At 39.4% G+C, this 18,619-nt stretch overlaps 1 protein-coding gene, 1 long non-coding RNA gene and 1 pseudogene across 2 annotated transcripts; all 3 read right to left on the bottom strand.

Moving 5' to 3' along the window:
- Nucleotides 1-9,884: 9,884 nt before the first annotated feature.
- On the bottom strand, nt 9,885-13,506 carry LOC133779298 (callose synthase 5-like; annotated as a pseudogene).
- LOC133777525 (callose synthase 5-like) lies at nt 12,909-13,992 on the bottom strand. The gene is made up of 2 exons (XM_062217180.1): nt 13,832-13,992; nt 12,909-13,758 (listed from the first exon to the last, which is right to left on the bottom strand). The coding sequence occupies exons 1-2, from the start codon at nt 13,910-13,912 to the stop codon at nt 13,585-13,587; spliced, it is 255 nt and encodes an 84-aa protein (XP_062073164.1). The 5' UTR covers nt 13,913-13,992; the 3' UTR covers nt 12,909-13,584.
- A 484-nt stretch (nt 13,993-14,476) lies between these two features.
- Nucleotides 14,477-16,104, bottom strand: LOC133777526 (uncharacterized). Its single transcript, XR_009868632.1, has 3 exons — nt 15,844-16,104; nt 14,686-14,735; nt 14,477-14,566 (listed from the first exon to the last, which is right to left on the bottom strand). It is a non-coding gene; the product is annotated as an uncharacterized LOC133777526 (long non-coding RNA).
- Nucleotides 16,105-18,619: the final 2,515 nt, after the last annotated feature.

Here is an 18,619-nt window from a genome sequence, read left to right as displayed (position 1 = left end):
ACAAGAGTACATATATTAACTTTGATATCTGAATTCATTTTATAGTTTTGATCACAAATGTTAACTCTAGATAAATGTTTTAAAAAAATTATACTGTTTTTTTTTCGGTTCATACAACTGTTTTTTTGTTTCTGGTGCTGTTTTTTTTTATCAAAATAGGCCAGGGAAATTGGCATAAACATTTGCAATTTCCCTGGTTAATACTTTATGTGACAGTGCCCAACTGATGCAAAAAATACTCATTTTTTACATTTGTGGCAGTGCCCCACCTGGCGTCTGCGTCAGTGGAGCACTACCACAAATGCCAGTTTGTGACAGTGCCCCATTGACACAAATGACACTCTGGTTTGCGTCATGGGAAATTGCGTCACATATCAAACTGACGCAAAAACTCAATCGTGGCAGTTATAAACTGACGCAAATGGCCTTTTTTGTTGTAGTGAGTGAAGCTATTTTTAACAGTATCTTGTCCTCAACTTCAAATTCTAATGGTCTTCGACGATGATCAACATATTTGCATTGTCGATCTATAGAGATCTGCAACCTTTGACGGATTGACCTAATGTCTTCCGTAGCTTGGTCTTCCTCTTCTGATCCTAAGAATTTCCTCTCACTGGTCTCATGCCAGTGGATTTGAGATCGGCACTTTCTTCCGTATAATGCCTCATACGGAGTCATTTTTATCGAGTCATGATAGCTATTATTGTAGGTGAACTCAATTAATGGAAATTTTACAATCCACGAATCTTGAAAATGTAGCATGCAAGCTCTCAACATATCTTCCAAGGTCTGAATTGTTCATTCGCTCTGGCCATCTATCTATGGATGGAAGGCAGTACTAAACTTGAGTTTAGTTCCCAATCCCATTTGCATTCTTCTCCAAAATGCAGAGGTAAATCATCCATCATGATCGAACACTATAGAGAAGTGAACCCCATGTAATCACACTATCTTAGCAATGTACAAGTTTGCCAACTTATCTGCGTCGTCTGTTGTCTTAATGGGTAAGAAATGAGCGAGTTTTGTCAATCTATTCATGATAACCCAAATAGAATTGTGCCTGTTCAGAGTGTGTGGTAACCCGGTAACAAAGTCCATGGTGACCATTTCTGCAATGCCCTGGTTGCTCCAAGACCGTTACTTTGAACTTTAAACAGTACTTAACTCGTTAAATGAGTCATTAGGTTATAAACGTGCATCTAGGTGTCATTAATAGGCCATGGTAGAAATTTTGATCAAAAGGAATGGATATATTTTATTTAAAACATGAAACTGTACATGGGCCCATAAAAACGTTTACAAGTTATTTACAATCCAAAATGGTCATTATAGTATAAAAATTACAACCCACCGACCTAAGCGGCAAATTTAGGATTAACCCCTAGTTCCCCTGAGAAACACCATGGTAGTGGTGGTCAAGTGACCACATATGTACACATCACCACCTAAGCCCTCCACTCAAGGCTGGGTGAGCTTTTCTTTCCTTTTACCTGCACCACATAGTACCCGTGGGCCAAGACTCCGCAAGGAAACTTATTACTGTATGTATGTAATATCAATAAATGATTATGGTAATCATTCTGGGCTTGCAGCCCAATCAGATAAGTAATTATCAATAATGATTCTGGTAATCATGCTGGGGCTTACCGCCCAATCAGATAAGTGAGTAAGGAGTCATGAACTTGGGTTCCACACCCTAACCAGATAAGTGACTATGGAGTCACGAACTTGGGTTCCACACCCTAACCAGATAAGTGACTATGGAGTCACGAACTTGGGTTCCACACCGTAACCAGATAAGTGACTATGGAGTCATGAACTTGAACCAGATAAGTTACTAATAAGTCATAAACTTGGGCTCCGCACCCTAAGCCATGTGACGTTACAGTCACCTGAGCCTTTTGGCTCTGACTCTAAGTAACTAGCCTTTAGACTAGACAAGCGCTTTTGTTTTCATCGAACTTAAGGTCAGTGAAGCATTTCATACTTATGTTGATAATGCTTATATCGATTAGATCTAATCTTTTCAGCTTGCGCTAAACACGCTAATACCGTTCTTGACTCATAGGTCCATTCCATACGACCAGTGCTCATTGCTACTGCTGAACTTGACTAATAAGTCACTACTTTATAATTGATACTGACACCATTGCCATTTCCTGACTCATAGGTCAGTACCACTCACAAGTAATCAATGCACTCATGCATATAACATATGTCAAATATCCAAATATAAGACATTCAACATGCTTACTCAACATTCACTAGCATAATTATGATCATGCACATTTACAAAGACTCAAGCTTTGATCAATCTCATATTCAACATTCATGCCACGCCTTAATCACATGATTCTTAAGCATCACATGCATCCCATACTGGGTGCAGTTTTCGTACCTCTGGTTCGAGCGTGGAATAATAAAAGAACTACCTTTGAGAATGATCAGTCCTTAAGTTCCTTAGCGATCACCTAGTCATAATCAAATATAAACTCTCATCAATAAAATGAGTAATAAAAGGTACCCGGACCAAGACCTAGCCTCAGGGACGTCGAATCCAACTAAACTGGGTAGTAGGAACGATCACGAGGCCTGAGGTTTGAGTTCCCACGATTAAAACACCATTCTGACCACAAATGCCCTTACGCGCCGCAGCCCCACCCTACTGAGCCGCGCCCCGCATCCCAAACAGAGGCGCCAGCCACAAGCACCTGCACCTCGCGACGCGGCCCGCCTCCCAGGTGCTGCAGCCCAAAGGCCCTTCAGCTACACCTCTCTTCTTCACTAGGCTCAGGCTGCGACGCCCAAGAACAGGGTCGCGACCCCACATGGAACCCAGCCAAAAACCTTCATTTTTCCTCTTTTAAATCATTCCAAAAACCTACTCAAACATCTCCAAATCCAAAAATCAAAGTTCCCAAACATCCCAATGGTCTAAAACCATCAAATCCCAAAGCTCAAACAAATCAAAAACTCATCAACACATAAAATCCAATTCAAAACTTAGAAACTCGAAAACTCAAAACTTAAAGCTTGGACTACCTTTGATTGAGTCGTTTCTCGCTAAATCCTCTGGTTAATAAGCTTCTAATCTTTCCTATAATTTTTATAACTCGATCATCGCTTGAATCCGAGTCCTAAAACTCAAGTTTCCTTTGAAAATGCGACGAACAGTAAAAAGGATAACAGGAGGAAGAGAAAAAAATGTTTGAACGTATTTTCCTTCTTACACGTTACTTCAAGTTTAGGTAACCTCAAGTAAATCCTACTGCTCGGGGTCCCAAAAATGCCCCCAGGGTAAAATAGTCAAAATTCCCAGAATTTCCTCCTTATCTCACTAACTCCCAATATATCATCAAATAATCATTCTCATTATCCAATATCCCAATAATTGACCTCGTTATGACAAAACCGTGAAATTACATCGTAGGATCGTCTCATGCCGAATGACTTGAACATATCCACATAATAATGTGGCCTCATTCATAAATTCCCAACATGCATGAATATATACAAATATGCCCTCATCGAGCCAAATTACCAAAATACCCTTATAATGAAAAACAGACCCACATACATGCATTTATCATCATATAATAATATAACTCACATAATCATGCATATAACTCACATAATTGATTCAATTTCATAATAAATAATTTATGGCCCTCCTGGCCCCCTAATCCAGGCATTAAGCCACATTAGGGATTTTAGGTCATTACAATTTCCCATTTCCACTCAGGGATCTCTAGTGGCTGCAATAACCTTGCGGGTCGCTGATGTTCCACCTTGGTTTGTTGAAACGTCAAATAATGTGCCATGTATTACGATACACCTCTCTTGATTCCTACCCGTCATAAGTATCTTTTGAGATCCCGATACATCTTAGTGGTTCCCGGATGCATAGTGTAAAGAGTATTGTGAGGCTCATAAAATATTTGCCTCTTGATCTCCTCATCACCGAGCACGCATACTCTGCCCTTGAAACCCACATTACATCCTTCAAGATGTGAAACCCTTGTCGTATCCAAGCCTTTGGGTGGCAGCCATCATCCTAGTCGACCGCCCCAACCTTCCCTTGATACAGAGGGCAGTATCCGGAAAAAATATATCTGGCATCCCCAACAACATCCCGATCAGCTGGGACCCTTGGGATGCCATTCATGACCCCGACGGTCTATGGGCCCACTTTAACAGGGTATGCTCTAGCTCCATCAGCCCCATTTTTTGGTTACGGAGTGGCACCCACTAGGTACATTGCCGCTCCCAGCGGTGCCCAACCGCCTCAAGCCGAAGGAGCCAAGGCAAGCATAAACCCCTCCCGAGGAAAGAGATCGGGCAAGAGTTAGAACCCATCTGAGCCATCAAAGAAGGGAAAAAAGGGGTACGACCCCAATACATGGAATATACCTACCTGGTGGACACCCGTGAAAATATCAACCTGACAATGGGCAACGTAGTCCATTACCAGAAGCCAGCCCCCTGTTTAAAGGGGGAAAGAATTTGAGGGACGCCAACAAAAGGTGTGAATAACATAAGGACGTGAGTCACACGACCGAAGAATGTCGTCAGCTGAAGGACGAGATCGAGAACATGATCAAATTGGGGCATCTCCACCAATGAGCCAGGATGCCAACAAGGGTTCGGGGACTGCCAGCAGCTCCTGGACAACCTATGGCCACAGGTGCACTTGGATCGTTTCGACCTCCTCAGGGAGGGTACGATGTAGGTATGGGAGCACAGGCCCCCCAAGGAGCCCCAATAGTGCAAGCCCCTAGGCTCAGAATGCCATATCCTCCCAGAACTATACCTCCACGAGTAGATGGTCACATGTCCACCATATTAGGAGGCCTGCATCTGGGAGGGCCATCTCAAAATGATCACAAAAGGTACCTTAGCGAGCTCGATCACGACCATGAGGTATGCACCTTGGTCCAAACTCTGGCCCAGTGCCCAAAGTTGATGAACCTGCCAATCACGTTCATGCAAGAGGATGCCCATAACGTTCATTTCCCGCATCATGACCCCTTCGTCATTGATACCCAAATCGACAACAAAAGGGTATCTTCAGTGTTAGTGGATGACAGAAGCTCCATCAACATACTATTCAAGCCGGCATTCACAACAATTGGATTGACAGAGACAGATCTGGCCTTATTCCCAACGCAATCTATGACTTCAATGGGGATTCATTGCTCCCAATGGGTAAGATCCAACTACCTGTGACGTTGGGGAACGAGGTTCAGGGCTCGTTCAAATATTGCACTTTCATAGTGGTAGCAGCCCCATTGCGTACAACAAAATTTTTGGTCCTCCTGCTCTAGTTGATTACGGCGCCATCACTGCATGAAGTTCCCATGCGATAACTGAATAGTGGGAACTATGCGGGGAGATCAAAAAAGTGCCCGAACGTGCAATCACGCTCAGCCCGACCAATCTACATGGTCCGTGAAGAGCCTCTTGAAGAGGAAAATGTTGATCCAATCCCACCACCACAGCCAACACGGAGGGTGATCCGAGAGGAGGAGGAATTGGATTCGTGGATAGAAGAAGATAGGGCATTAGAACCCATGGAAGAGTTGGAAGAGGTGTGCATCAATGACAGCGACCCGACCAAAGTAATTCGAATCAGGAGGAACATGAACTCGGAGGTCAGGGCTGCCATAATTTCTCGAGTGAAAGAGAAATAGGATGTCCTGGTTTGGTCTCATTTGTATATGACCGGGATCGACCGCAACATCATATGTTACGCCCTGAACATTGACGTAAATGCAACTCCTGTCCAGCAGAAGCGGAGACCCCTAGGGGTGGAGAGGGCAGAAGCCCTCAAGTTAGAAGTTGAGACGTTGTTCTTGATCAACTTCATTCAGGAGGCCCTGTATCCCGTTTGGCTGGAAAATCCGGTGTTGGTACCAAAGCCGAACGAGACATGGAGGACTTGCATCGACTTCACCGATCTGAACAAGGCCTGCCTGAAAGATTTCTTCCCACTGCCCCAGATTGATAAGATGGTGGATGCTACATCCGGGTATGAGTTGTTGAGTTTCATGGATGCCTACTACGGCTACAACCATATCTCAATGCATGTAGCAAACCAGGAACACACTAGCTTCTAGACCGACAAAGGTGTATACTGCTACGTCATGCCCTTCGGGCTTAAGAATGTTGGGGCCACCTATCAGAGGTTGATCAATAGGATGTTCCGGAACCAACTTGGAAAGAACATGGATGTTTACATAGATGACATGTTGGTAAAATACAAGACCACGATCGAACACGTAGATGATCTGGCAGAAGCATTTTCTATCATCCGAAAATATGGGATGAAGCTGAACCCCAAAAAGTGCACCTTTGGTGTGGCATCCGGGAAGTTTATGTGCTTCATAGTAAGCTCGAGGGGAATAGAAGCCAACCCGGACAAGATCAGAGCATTGACTGAGATGCCTTTGCCAAAGAAGCACAAAGACGTTCAAAGCTTGACGGGAAGAATAGCAGCTTTGAGGTGCTTCGTCTCGAAGTCCTTGGACAAGTTCATCCCATTCTTCAATATACTTCGCAGAAGCCAGAGGTTTGAATGGATGGCCGAGTGTGAAGAGGCCTTCCAGAAATTAAAGGAGCATTTGGCCCAAGAGCCAATCTTGTCGAAACCAGTGGATGGGGAGCCATTGTTCCTGTATTTGGCAGTGTCGGAACACAGCATCAGCGCCACTTTACTGCGAGAAGAGGGAAAGGACCAGCTCCCGGTCCATTACGTAAGCCAAAGGTTGCTGGGGGCAGAGTCCAGATACCCATTAATCGAGAAGCAGACATTTTGCTTACTAACTGCCTCTAGGAAGCTGAGATCTTACTTTCAGGCCACGCCATTAAGGTACTGACGAACCATCCCCTATGATAAGTACTACAGAAACCCGAATCATTGGGGAGACTCTTGAAGTGGGCCATGGAGTTTAGCCAACTTGACATAGCATATGTCCCCAGGATTTCTATCAAGGGACAAGCCCTGGCCGACTTTATTTCAAAATGCACTGGGATAACCGAAGATGAAGAACCCGTCGACCCCATAATGCCCATGTGGAAAATCTTCGTAGATGGAGTCTCAAATGAAAATGCGGTCGGGGATAGGATCATCTTGATATCCCCGCAAGGTCACCAGTTGCACAGTGCCCTATGCTTCCAGTTTGAAGCATCAAACAGCGAGGCTGAGCACGAGGCCATGCTGGCCGGACTACGCTTGGCGCGGGAGGTAGGAGTAGCAAATATAGAAGTCCACATTGACTCCTAACTGGTGGTCAGGAAAATTTTGAGGGAATACCAAACGAAGGGGCAGAAGATTGCCTCCTACGTGACACGAACTCGGGAGTTACTCCAATCTTTCAAGAAATACTTCATTCATCAGATCCAAAGGGAACAGAATGTGTTTGTAGACACATTGGCGATATTGGCCAGGGATGTTGAAGCAGAACTCTTCGGGGTTGTCCCAATTGACCATCTACCTGCGCCTAGTATTCAAGCTTCCACAATCATCAACACCATTGATTACTCTACGTCTTGGATGGGCTCTCTTATCCAGCACCTAACCATTGGGGAATTGCCTGCGGATAGGGCTGCCACCAGGAAACTTCAGTACCAGGCTCCTAGATACGCCATGATGGATGGAAAACTCCATCGTAGGGAGTTTTTCATGCCCTATCTTCGATGTGTATCTGGGACAAATGAGTGCAATCATCCACGAAGTTCATGAACGTTTTTGCGGAGATCACACAGCCAGACTGAGCTTGTCTAAGAAAATTCCAAGGCAAGGATTTCTCTGGCCAATGATGAAGAAGGAATGTGTTGATTACGTCAATAAATGTGAATAGTGCCAAAGGTATGCGAAGATCCTGCGAACCCCTCCGATGGAAATAACCTCGATGATCAGTCCCTTGCCTTTCGCAGTATGGGGAATCAATTTTGTAGGATCACTCCCGATGGGGAAGGGTGGAGTAAAATACGCCATTTTAGTCGTCGACTATTACACCAAATGGGTCAAAGCAAAACCAATGAGCACCATCACCTCCAAAAAGGCCCTGGACTTCATCAACAACAAAATTTTTTGCCGATACGACCTCCCTCACAAAATCGTGTTCGACAATGGGAAGCATTTTAATAGCGTCCACTTCACCGACTTCTATGACAGACATGGCATCATCAAAAACTTATCTGTAGTCACAAGGCCTCAAGATAATGGGCAAATAGAGGCCGTGAACAAGATTTTGAAGGGAACACTAAAGAAAAAACTCCAAGCCTGCAAGAGCAAGTGGATATAAGAGTTGCCTCGCGTACTATTGGCCTACCGGACCACAGAAAGAACGTCGACCGGACATACTCCCTATTCAATGGTATAAGGATTTGAAGCGGTCAACCTAGTAGAAACGGCGGTCCCATCTTACAGACATTACAAATACGATCCCCTTCAGAACCACGCCTTACTCCAAGAATACCTAGATCTCATCGAAGAGATCCAGGAGGAATCACAGGTGCAGCTGAAGATGTAACAGGGTAAAATCGCCAGGACCTTTAACTCTAAAGTTAAAGGTTGGAGGTTCGAAACTAGAGATCTAGTCCTTAGAAGAGTCTTCCTTACAACTCAAGATCCAAGAGTGGGGGTTCTGGGACCAAATTGGGAAGGACCCAATGAAATCCAAAACAAAATAAGTTCGGGAATGTATTACTTAAGGCGACTAGATGGAACGGAGGTCCCAAGGGTCTAGAAATGGTGATTTCTTTTTTAATGGAAATGGTGTATACAAAACACCATAATATATGTTCTAAGGAAAGAAAAAGTTTGCGTCTGTCTTCAACTTTTACACAAACAAGTGACCTAAGACTACACTCTTCGGTCACTTGGGGGGTAAGGCCATGTATACAAATCCAGGATTAAAAACAAAAGAGGATGCAAAGTTCATGGCTTAGTTCGGATCTGGATTTGTATAAAAGGGGTTCAAAACCTAATAGGATGCAAGGCTAAAAGCCCAATCCTACCCGGACCCACATCGTCCGAGGGTTCAAAACCTATCTCCCAAAAAAAAGGATACAGGCTAAAAGCCCAGTCCTAACTCGAACCCACATCGTTCGGGGGGGTTCAAAACCTAACAGGATGCAAGGCTCAAAGCCTAGTCCTAACCCGAACCCACATTGTTCGGGGTGTTCGAAACCTGAAAGGATACAAGGCTCAAAGCCAAATCCTAACCCAGACCGGTATGGTTTGGGGGTTCGAAACCTAACTCCTAAAAGTTGGTCCAGACCTAACGTGGTTCCGGATAACAAATCCCTATTCTTGTTTTCCTTTGAATGGCCTAGAACCATTGAAATGTGAATCTTAGGTTCAAATTGGTTAAAGTTAGTCTTATAAACGACACAGATCATTGGAACATGAACCTCAACATCAAAATAAGATAATCAACTAATCTCTGATAGTCCAAACCATTGGAACTTGAACAACAAAGTCGAACAAATAAATAAGATAACAGTTATTAACTCCTTAATGGTCTAGGCCGTTGGAACCTGAACATCGGGTTTAGAACGAGTTAACTAATTAAGTGTCCACTACTACAAAATTGACATGGGACGATGGTTTTAAAGTGTTGTATGGAATTTCATACATCGGTTCTAGTACCGTCGTCCCATGCAATGTCATGCCATGTAATGCATGAAACGACGGTTTAAATAAAAGCATCATCTCCTACCGTACATGAGACGATGGTTCCTATACAAACGTTGTCTCTTGTGGTACATGAGACAACAGTTTCTGTGCAAGCATCATCCACTGCAGTAAATGAGACGACAATTCCTACTCAAGCGTCATCTTTCTGCAGTACATGAGATGACAATTTATGTGCAAGCACCTGTAATACATAAGACAACAATTTTTTGGAGACCGACGTCCCATGTAGAATATGGGAATTTTTTCATTTCTTTATTTTCAACTACTATATTCATTCATAATTTCTTGTGTAATTACAACATTGTTCAGACAGAATCAATAGGCAAACAAAATAATCAATAGAACTCAGTATGTTCCAAATTTAAAAATTACAAGAACAAAATATACACTTGTAATAACTATGTAAGGGATAACTAAAAACTACAATTAGTATATTTTTTAATTATGATTTCAAAAGTTACTCTAGCTATGACTCATCCGCTCAAGAAGCCTGGCTGCCCATTGAATTCTTCCAAAAGGTTACGCATTTTTAAAGCTTCTTCCAAGTAATTGTCCTACAGAAATTTGGAAGCTTTCAGCCTCAAACTTGGCCTTAATTCAAAAGACAACATAAGATAACTTCAAATTCTAATGGTTACCTGATTCATGTCAATCGTCTGGAGAGCTTCTCCTCTCGTGAAAATTATAACATGGTTTTGGTTTTCTGGCTTTCCTTCTCCTATCTTGGCTGAACCCGGTAATTTTATCCGATATATTTCCTTTAAACCGGTACCAAAACAATCAGTTGTATATCATAAGGCATAGAAGCACAATTATTGTTCTCAATATTTACCTGATCAAGATTATCAACAGCTTTCACCAAAACTGAATAATAAACTTTATGTACTTTTCCTCCTTCATTCTCTTCAACTTCATCAATATATGCCACCCTAAGAGAAGGATTACTGTACAAAGGAAAAAAAATTAAATTCTTGAATGAAATGAAGAAATGACATGTAACATTAATTAACAAACGGAGAACATACTTGACCATCAAGTTCAGGATGTCTGTTGCACGACGATCTCCACTTTGCTTCTGGTTGCCATAGTTTTGACAGGTAGTGATATATTTGAATTTCATGTCAGCAACTGCTTCTAATTGTGCATAAAGAGATCTTTGGCTTTTTTTTATCTTCCTCTGATGGAACTGTTATGACTTTGTAGCCTCCAAGTATCTCTGTTCACAGCAAGAAATTACAAACATAAAGAAAATATAACTACTTACACTACCTCATATGGACAGAGATCAGGAAAAACATTGATTGTGTTCATAGGCAAACACCACTGGCATATAATAAACATGCACAATTAAAGTGTACTAAGAACTAAGAGCTTGATAGACATTGATTCCTAAAACCCAAAAAAAGAGGACTAGGAAGTAAGAGTTTGTTAGATTGATTCTAAACTTCTAAAGCTTTAATAACTTTTGCATGATTTTTTAGCACAATCCTGTTTTTTCAAGTGAAATAAAATTGACTACAACACAGAAAGATACACTATAAATTTTATGAAGCAACTGAGATCTTGTTTTCAGAAGACAGAATAGTTGATGATTTCTGTAAAAGCTACAATCCCAAAAAGGCCTTAATATATGAAGGCACTAGAATTTGCAACAAGATCTTTAGAAGTCTCTTGGTTAAAGATTTGGGTGAAAATACTCTTACCACTTTCATTGGCCATGTCAAGGAAAGCCTGAAGCTTCAAAGCTCGTCTGTAGTACATCATTCCTCGAACTGAAACACAAAAAATAGTCAGTACAACAAGCTGATTAATACTATGAAACATGAGAAAGGAATGCATCCAATACTTGTTTTGCAGAGAGTTTGTCCTCTTAGGGAGACCCAGTGACGAAGCTGTAAAATGTTTTCCTTAGTTTCCCATATCTCGCTATCTTTTTTACAATTAATTCGCTCCATGAAGTTATTCCACTCATCTGCAAGTTGGAAAATGATTAAATACTGAATTTAGAATGTGGTCATTAAATATGATGCGAATAACTTATAAGTAATATAAGATTGATACACCATCTTCATTTTCCAACTCAAGGTCAGTTTTAGAGTAAACTGTCTCCTCACTGTAGTATGGAGTCATGACACTGCCAGTAGCAGGAAATTAAGATACAAATCATGCATTCAATATTTCATTTTATGAGCCTAAGCTATGCTGGCTGCAAGAATATAATATATTGCAGATAAAATATATCCTGCACATACAAGGATAGAAACATACACTAAACTCCTAGCCAATTTGTTCCATGAATATAACCCCCAGGAAAAAGTAAGTGAAATAATATATGCTTTTAAATATTCAACGTTAAAAAAAATGTATATGAAATAATGCCAGTAGAAACTACATGCCACTTTCTAGGTTTTGAAAGGTACTGGTAGATCATATGCTGAGGCCTTAAAAGACCTTGCTATTCTAATTACAAGTACCCTGACTAGTTTCAAGAAGGTTCAGGCGTATGGAATTAATATGTTCCATGTTTATGAGTTAAGAACTTTTATCGAACATGAAAGAAAGCATTTTCCGGACTTTGGGGGCACGTGGCATATCCATGAACAGTGAATTTGTGAAAAATGAGATTCTTCTACATGCTTCGAGGTTAGTTGGTACATCAGTAGCAGATTCCTTCACTGTCAACAAGAGGTATAGGCGTCTTATCTAGAATGATGGCAAGCAATAAACATGTTTCAGTTAAATAGTTACAACAGATTGTAGTTAAAATGCATCTGAGTCTAAATTTTTATACCTGTTCTTCCCACTGAGCTGTGACAACTGGGGGGAATGCTATGGCAGGTCTTGTATCAGTACCTGCAAAAAGTTGTCTCCCAGTATCCTTGCTGCTATGACCAACTTCAAGCAATTCCCTGAAAGGTATAACATGAAAAAAGTTCATGAATTACAATTCAACTTTTAAAACTCACAACAATTGCTTCAGATAGAATGGCATAATGTTAAACCTACCTGAGCTCATTCACCATCATGTCACGAGTGAAAACTTCCAACATATCTTGCAGCAACAACACCACTGTATCTTTATTGGATGGTTCAGCGTCTTTCTTCAACAAAGAAGTTGTAATAATAAAGTGTATTGAATTTTCAAGCTAAGCATGTACTGTGTATATAATTACATATATGCTCTCTTCTAATAATTTACCAAGATCTCTACAAGCTCCACAAATTTCTCGCAAAGAGTAGGTAAAGGACCCATTCTGAAGTTTGCAAGAAGCAGATTTTTTGAGATGCTACTTTCAACTTCTTTAATAATGATGCTAATTATCCTGCAAACCATAAAATCATATTAGAATGTATAGCAACATTTTATATAGGATGAGACTATAATAATTATTGATATCCACGCTCAATAATATATAAAACACTTTTTTGTAATTTCTACAGGTTACATTATGGTACATGTTATTTGGTTCAAGCATAAATGACTTGGCGTAAATGAAATCAATCTGTGGTGTTAAAAGGAAAAAAAAAAGAAAAATTGTTGAAATTTAGCTCATACATGAAAAACTAGAAACAGTATAGCCAAAAATGCAAAGATCAAAATCAAGTGTTCCCAGCTATAAGAGTAATGGAAAAATTAATTTTTTTTTAAAAAAAAAACAATGTAATTACCCAGTACCTTTTCCAGTTTTTAAATTTTGTTTTGAAATCTTGATATGTAACTGCAAATTTTAAGTGTGACAAAGAAGTTTCAGAAACTGTAAGAACTGTAACTCATTTACATTATAGACTACAAAACTAGACATTAGTTTTATTCTGACTCTTCGATTTCTAGAAACTGAAACAAACAGAATTATATATCCTACTTGTAGAGAAACCAATTGCTACCAATATAACCTTTTTTCATTATCTCCAACCACAAGAATGCTCAAGACATGCTTGAAAAATTCATAACAGTCAATCACTGCACATTTCATGTATTCATCAGCACATATACGCTTCCAAAGATCAGAGTCCCTGGATTTAAATTGAGCTGCCATGTCCAATGCTATTGGTATCTGCAGAGGTAAAAAGAAAAGGTCAACTAAGGCCACGGTAACATATGTAAGATCTCAAAATGTTTATACTTACCTTGCTAGCAAGCAAAAAAGGTGGCCACTGAATAATCTTCAGCCCTGGATCTGATGAATAAGGAACTAGCAACAAATCCATTTCCCTGAAGTAAAGGAACCAAGTATATCTTTAATAAAATGATGAACACAAGTTAGTTAAAAAATGACTGAATTTTAGGCCTTTCCTGTCACAAATGAGATATTCCTCTCAGAAGCTACATATAACTTCATTCCACAATTGTGCAAATTTTGCAGCTTCGCTTCTCCTGCTTGCTGTAATCTGCAGGGTGAAGTGCAAACAAAGATATATTTAAGGAATCTATACCATTGCTAATGCCATGAAACAGTACAATTTTTTTTAAAAGCAACCTCAGCAAAACGCTTGGCAAAAGACAATCCTCTTTTCTGCGACCTATCTGAAGGCACCAGATATGTGTTGAATGCACCAGGTAAGGACTGGAACCTTGATCTAAGCATCCCCAATGTTCGTATCTGTAAGAAAGTGGGCATGCTTTAATCAGTGACAACTGTTACTATAAGAATGAGTAGATAAGAAAGTATTGATTTCATTCATTACCAGGCTATCCCAAGAAGTGTACAGGAAACATAACATACAACTTGCATTAAGTTAAATTGATGTACGAAAAATAATAATCAAATCGATTAGCTCTCCTTGACGATCAAAGGCCCCAATGACACCACCATATAAAGTTGAATAAACTGAATACTAAATTTGTGTATCCATAAAATAAACCTGCATATGATGGGGGACAGTATGAGGTGTCTCATCAATGTCAGCAAGAAGTTTCATTTATACAAGAGCACATTAATGAACCATTATGTCAAACTTAAGGAAAGATGTAGTAAAAGGACCATGATAACTGATGCCCAAAGTGACACGACCGCTCCATAGTTGTTTTGAGCTGCATTTGAAAGAGAGTATTAGCATAGAAAAAAAGTTAATTAAGTGAATGCTCATGTCACAAGAAGAAGCGACAAGTAATACCCTTGGGGAAGAACTCATGCCATTCATATTCAACTATGTGAATACTCAAAAATCACGATTTAAGAGTTTGCGCAAAGGTACTACAGATATTTACAAGAGGTGTTAAAAAAGGCATGAGATATACATGAGCCAAATTATACTTGAGTTGAGACCTACTGAGTTAGTCACTTATTTAGACATCTATAGAAGTCTGATCAGAAAAAGTAAGGTACATGATGTATGACTAGGGAAAAAAACATTTTAATTCTTGCTTGATGATCCACCTTGTCATGATTTCAAAAATAATTACTAGAGGAATATTATGCATATGCTGGTAAATAATGAAAATGCATTATTTCAATTTCAATATTAGTTACAGTCTTGCAGAATATGAAGCATATGATGTCTTCAATAATGCAAATAAAAGTCTTAGTTACAATCAAGAATTTAAAGTTCAATACGAAGATCCATCGTGATAAGAAAAGCACAAAAACTCATAACCAATTCTTTGCATTGCTCATGGTGCATTATTAATCAAACAATGCAAATTAATAATCCACAAAGTAATGACTAATAGCTCAGTGAACCCAAAAAGTACTGTGAGCATTATTGAAATCCAAAACTATTCAAAAATCAAATAGATTCTTAACAAATTAAGAAATACCCAACAAGTATACCACATTGAAATGGTAAGATCTATGAATCTTGCAAAGTAACTAAAGAAGAGGCATTTAACTTCCAAAGATAGCAAGACTTGAGAGCCAAATAAATCAACTTAAACTTGGACCGCAACATGAACAAGAAGCAAAAAAAGAATCAAACCAATAGTATCTCTTCTTCAATACAAGACAGTTTCTATAGTTTTATAAACAAATCAAGGTAAGATTTAACAAAACAAAACTCTACAAAAGACCCAATTCGGCATTCTGAATCTTCAATCCCAGAAATCAGAAGAAAGAAAGTTGAGAAGAATTTTTGGGAGTTTGATCTTTGAGAGGAAAAATAATAAAGAAAAGGGAAATATGAGAGAGGGCGGAGGTCCATACCTGGGGAACCTGTAGTGCATCTGAGGTGCTCTCACCTGAGAAGGAGGAAACCAGTCGTCGGAGAAGAGAGGTTGACTCCAGTCACACAAGCTGTTGTGGATGTCGAACAATAGCAAGGTTTCTGTCCTGGAGTCGAACGGAAACTGGTCTATTGTCTTGGGGTGCTGTCCGGGTTGTCGAACGGAGGTGGGGGCGCCGTCATGGAGAAGGTGCTGCGTGTGCGGTTGTCGAACGGAGATGGAGGGGTCACGATTAACCTAGAAATAAATAAGTCATTGTTTAAAAAAATAAAGAAGAGAAAAAATTATCTGTTTTTAAAAAAATAGTTTTGATTAGTTTTAAAAGAAAAAAAATAAAATTAATACTTTTAATTTTTAATAAGTATGGTTGTGTTTAATTGGTAAAAAAATTTATATTGTTTGGTAACATTTAAAAAAATAGTTTTTTATTTTATTTATTAAAAATTCAATAATTAAACATAAAATGTGTTTGGTAACTTTATTTTTATTTGTTATTTTTTAAAATTGATTAAATTTTGAAAATATAATTTTTTCACTTTTAATTTTTTTTTAAATAGTTTTCAACTTTTTTTTTCTTCTATTATTCAAATCAACACCTCATATTGACTTTTATTTTTATTTTTTGTTTAACAATATGAAGTGAGGTGTTAATTTGAAGAAGAGAAGAAACAAAAAGTCGAAACGGTTTAGAAAAAAATTTTAAGTGAACAAAAGTGAAAAAAATTATATTTTCAAAATTTAATGAATTTTAATTAAAATTTTTAAAAATAATAAATAAAAATAAAGTTACCAAGCACTGTTTTATGTTTAATTGTCAAATTTTTAATTACCTAAATAAAAAACTATTTTTGTAAGTGTTACCAAACAACACCATCATTAATGAATTTTTAATAAAAGAATTCTTCTTTTATTATATATATAATAAGTAATTTAATTAGCAATTAATATTACAAAAAAGTATAAAAAAATTTAACAATTACTTGAATAACTCATTTAAAATCAAAACTCATTCTTTAACTAGTAGTTATTGTGTGTTGCAAATTATTAATTAATACTTTTTTATTAATATATTTACATAAAATATATTAAATTATATTAAAATAATACAAATTAAATTAGTACTTGATTAGAAAATTTGTATTGCATTAGACAACAGTTTAAGTAGAAATGTTGTCTCATGTTAAAAATAGGCATGCTACAACAGTCTCATTAGAATTGTCGTTTCATGTGAGTTTTAATTTGCATGACACAACAGTTTGTGAGCGACTGTTGTGTCATGTATATTTTTAACATGACACAACAGTTCTACTACAAACGTCATCTCATGCATGTCATCTAAGTACAATTTTGTAGTAGTGGTCATATCTAAAACAAATCTTTAATGGTCCAGGCTATTGGAGCCTAAACCATAGAGTCGGGGTAAATCAGTTAAGTTATATTGATAAGTCCAAAATGGTCTAGGCCGTCAAGACTCGAACGTAGGTCTCAGGACAGGCTAAATACCTTCTACATTATTTTCCCTAATGATCTTGGCCATTGGAACCAGGACCCAACATTCGACCCAGATTCATGCAGAGTGATAAAACACTTGGTCAATTTTGAGGAAAAATAGATGAATGTAAAATGGAAATCATTGTGCAGAAAATAAAATCAATATAACAAAATGAAGAAATAAAAATTGTCTTGGAGACATTCGTGCCTATAAATATGATTATTACAAAAACAAAAAAGAGAAGAGAAGCCATAATAAAAATACAAAGGCTCAAGTCTGGGCTTCATGTTGATCCAGAGCGTCTGGAGCGTTCTCATTATGTTAATCCTCAGTTGGCAGAGCCGCATCAGCCTTCTCTTTGGCTTCAAACTCAGCCCTCTTCACAGCTAGATCCGGATAGAGGAGGAGGTTCATGTCCTTGTCTTTGACGCAGTCCATAAAAATGGCCTCATCAAAAGTGATCATCAACCTTTCATCGGCTTGCTTCTTCTCCAAACGAGCCTCCTCACTCTGCTTCATCTCCAACTGTATCATGGCCTCCAAAGCTTGATTTTGGGACCCAAGGTTTGCAACCTTTTCCTACTCTTGGCAAAGTTGGGCATCAGTTACCTCCAGAAGAGCTTTGGTCGAAGCCTCCGAACCACGGACATGAGAAAGATCTGCCTCCAGATCGTCCGCCAACTTCTTATGTTTGGCGTCTTTCCTGGACAACACTTCTATATGCTGAGCCCGAACCCTGGAAGCCTCCTCGCGCTTAGTCATAATCCGGGCAGCCTCCTTGGCCAGGGCCTCCCAGGCAGCTTCCTGGTGGTCAACATCCCCCTCCAGCTCCATCTGAGCTGTCTCCAACTTCACCGCCACTTCTGCCACCAGATCTACGTTCCTATGGGCCAACAAAGCATCCTAGAATAAATAAAAGTTAGAAAATCCTTACGAAATAATGATGATTGAAGAAAAGACAACAGATATGTGATTTACCATGGTGGCCTGATGATGAATAGTCTGGGAGACGAATAAGGCATCTTGGTTGGCCAAGGTAGCGTACGCTTCATCTAGAGGGTGGACATGGTAGTGCCCACTTGGGCCAGCAAATCTGCAGTAAACGGAGCCGTGTCCTGACCTAGTTTAGGCCTAATCCTGATCTCGGCTACCGATCGGTCCACGATGGGTTGGGGAGCATTGAAGGCTGGCGGACGATTGACAAACCCCACCTTCCTCTGGATGAGTAAAGCCCGGGCCACTTCGTCCTGTTTGTCCCAATCTT

This window comes from Humulus lupulus, chromosome 5 (genome assembly GCF_963169125.1).
Source record: "Humulus lupulus chromosome 5, drHumLupu1.1, whole genome shotgun sequence".
Taxonomy (NCBI): domain Eukaryota; kingdom Viridiplantae; phylum Streptophyta; class Magnoliopsida; order Rosales; family Cannabaceae; genus Humulus; species Humulus lupulus.
This window is presented reverse-complemented; position numbering and strand designations above follow the sequence as displayed.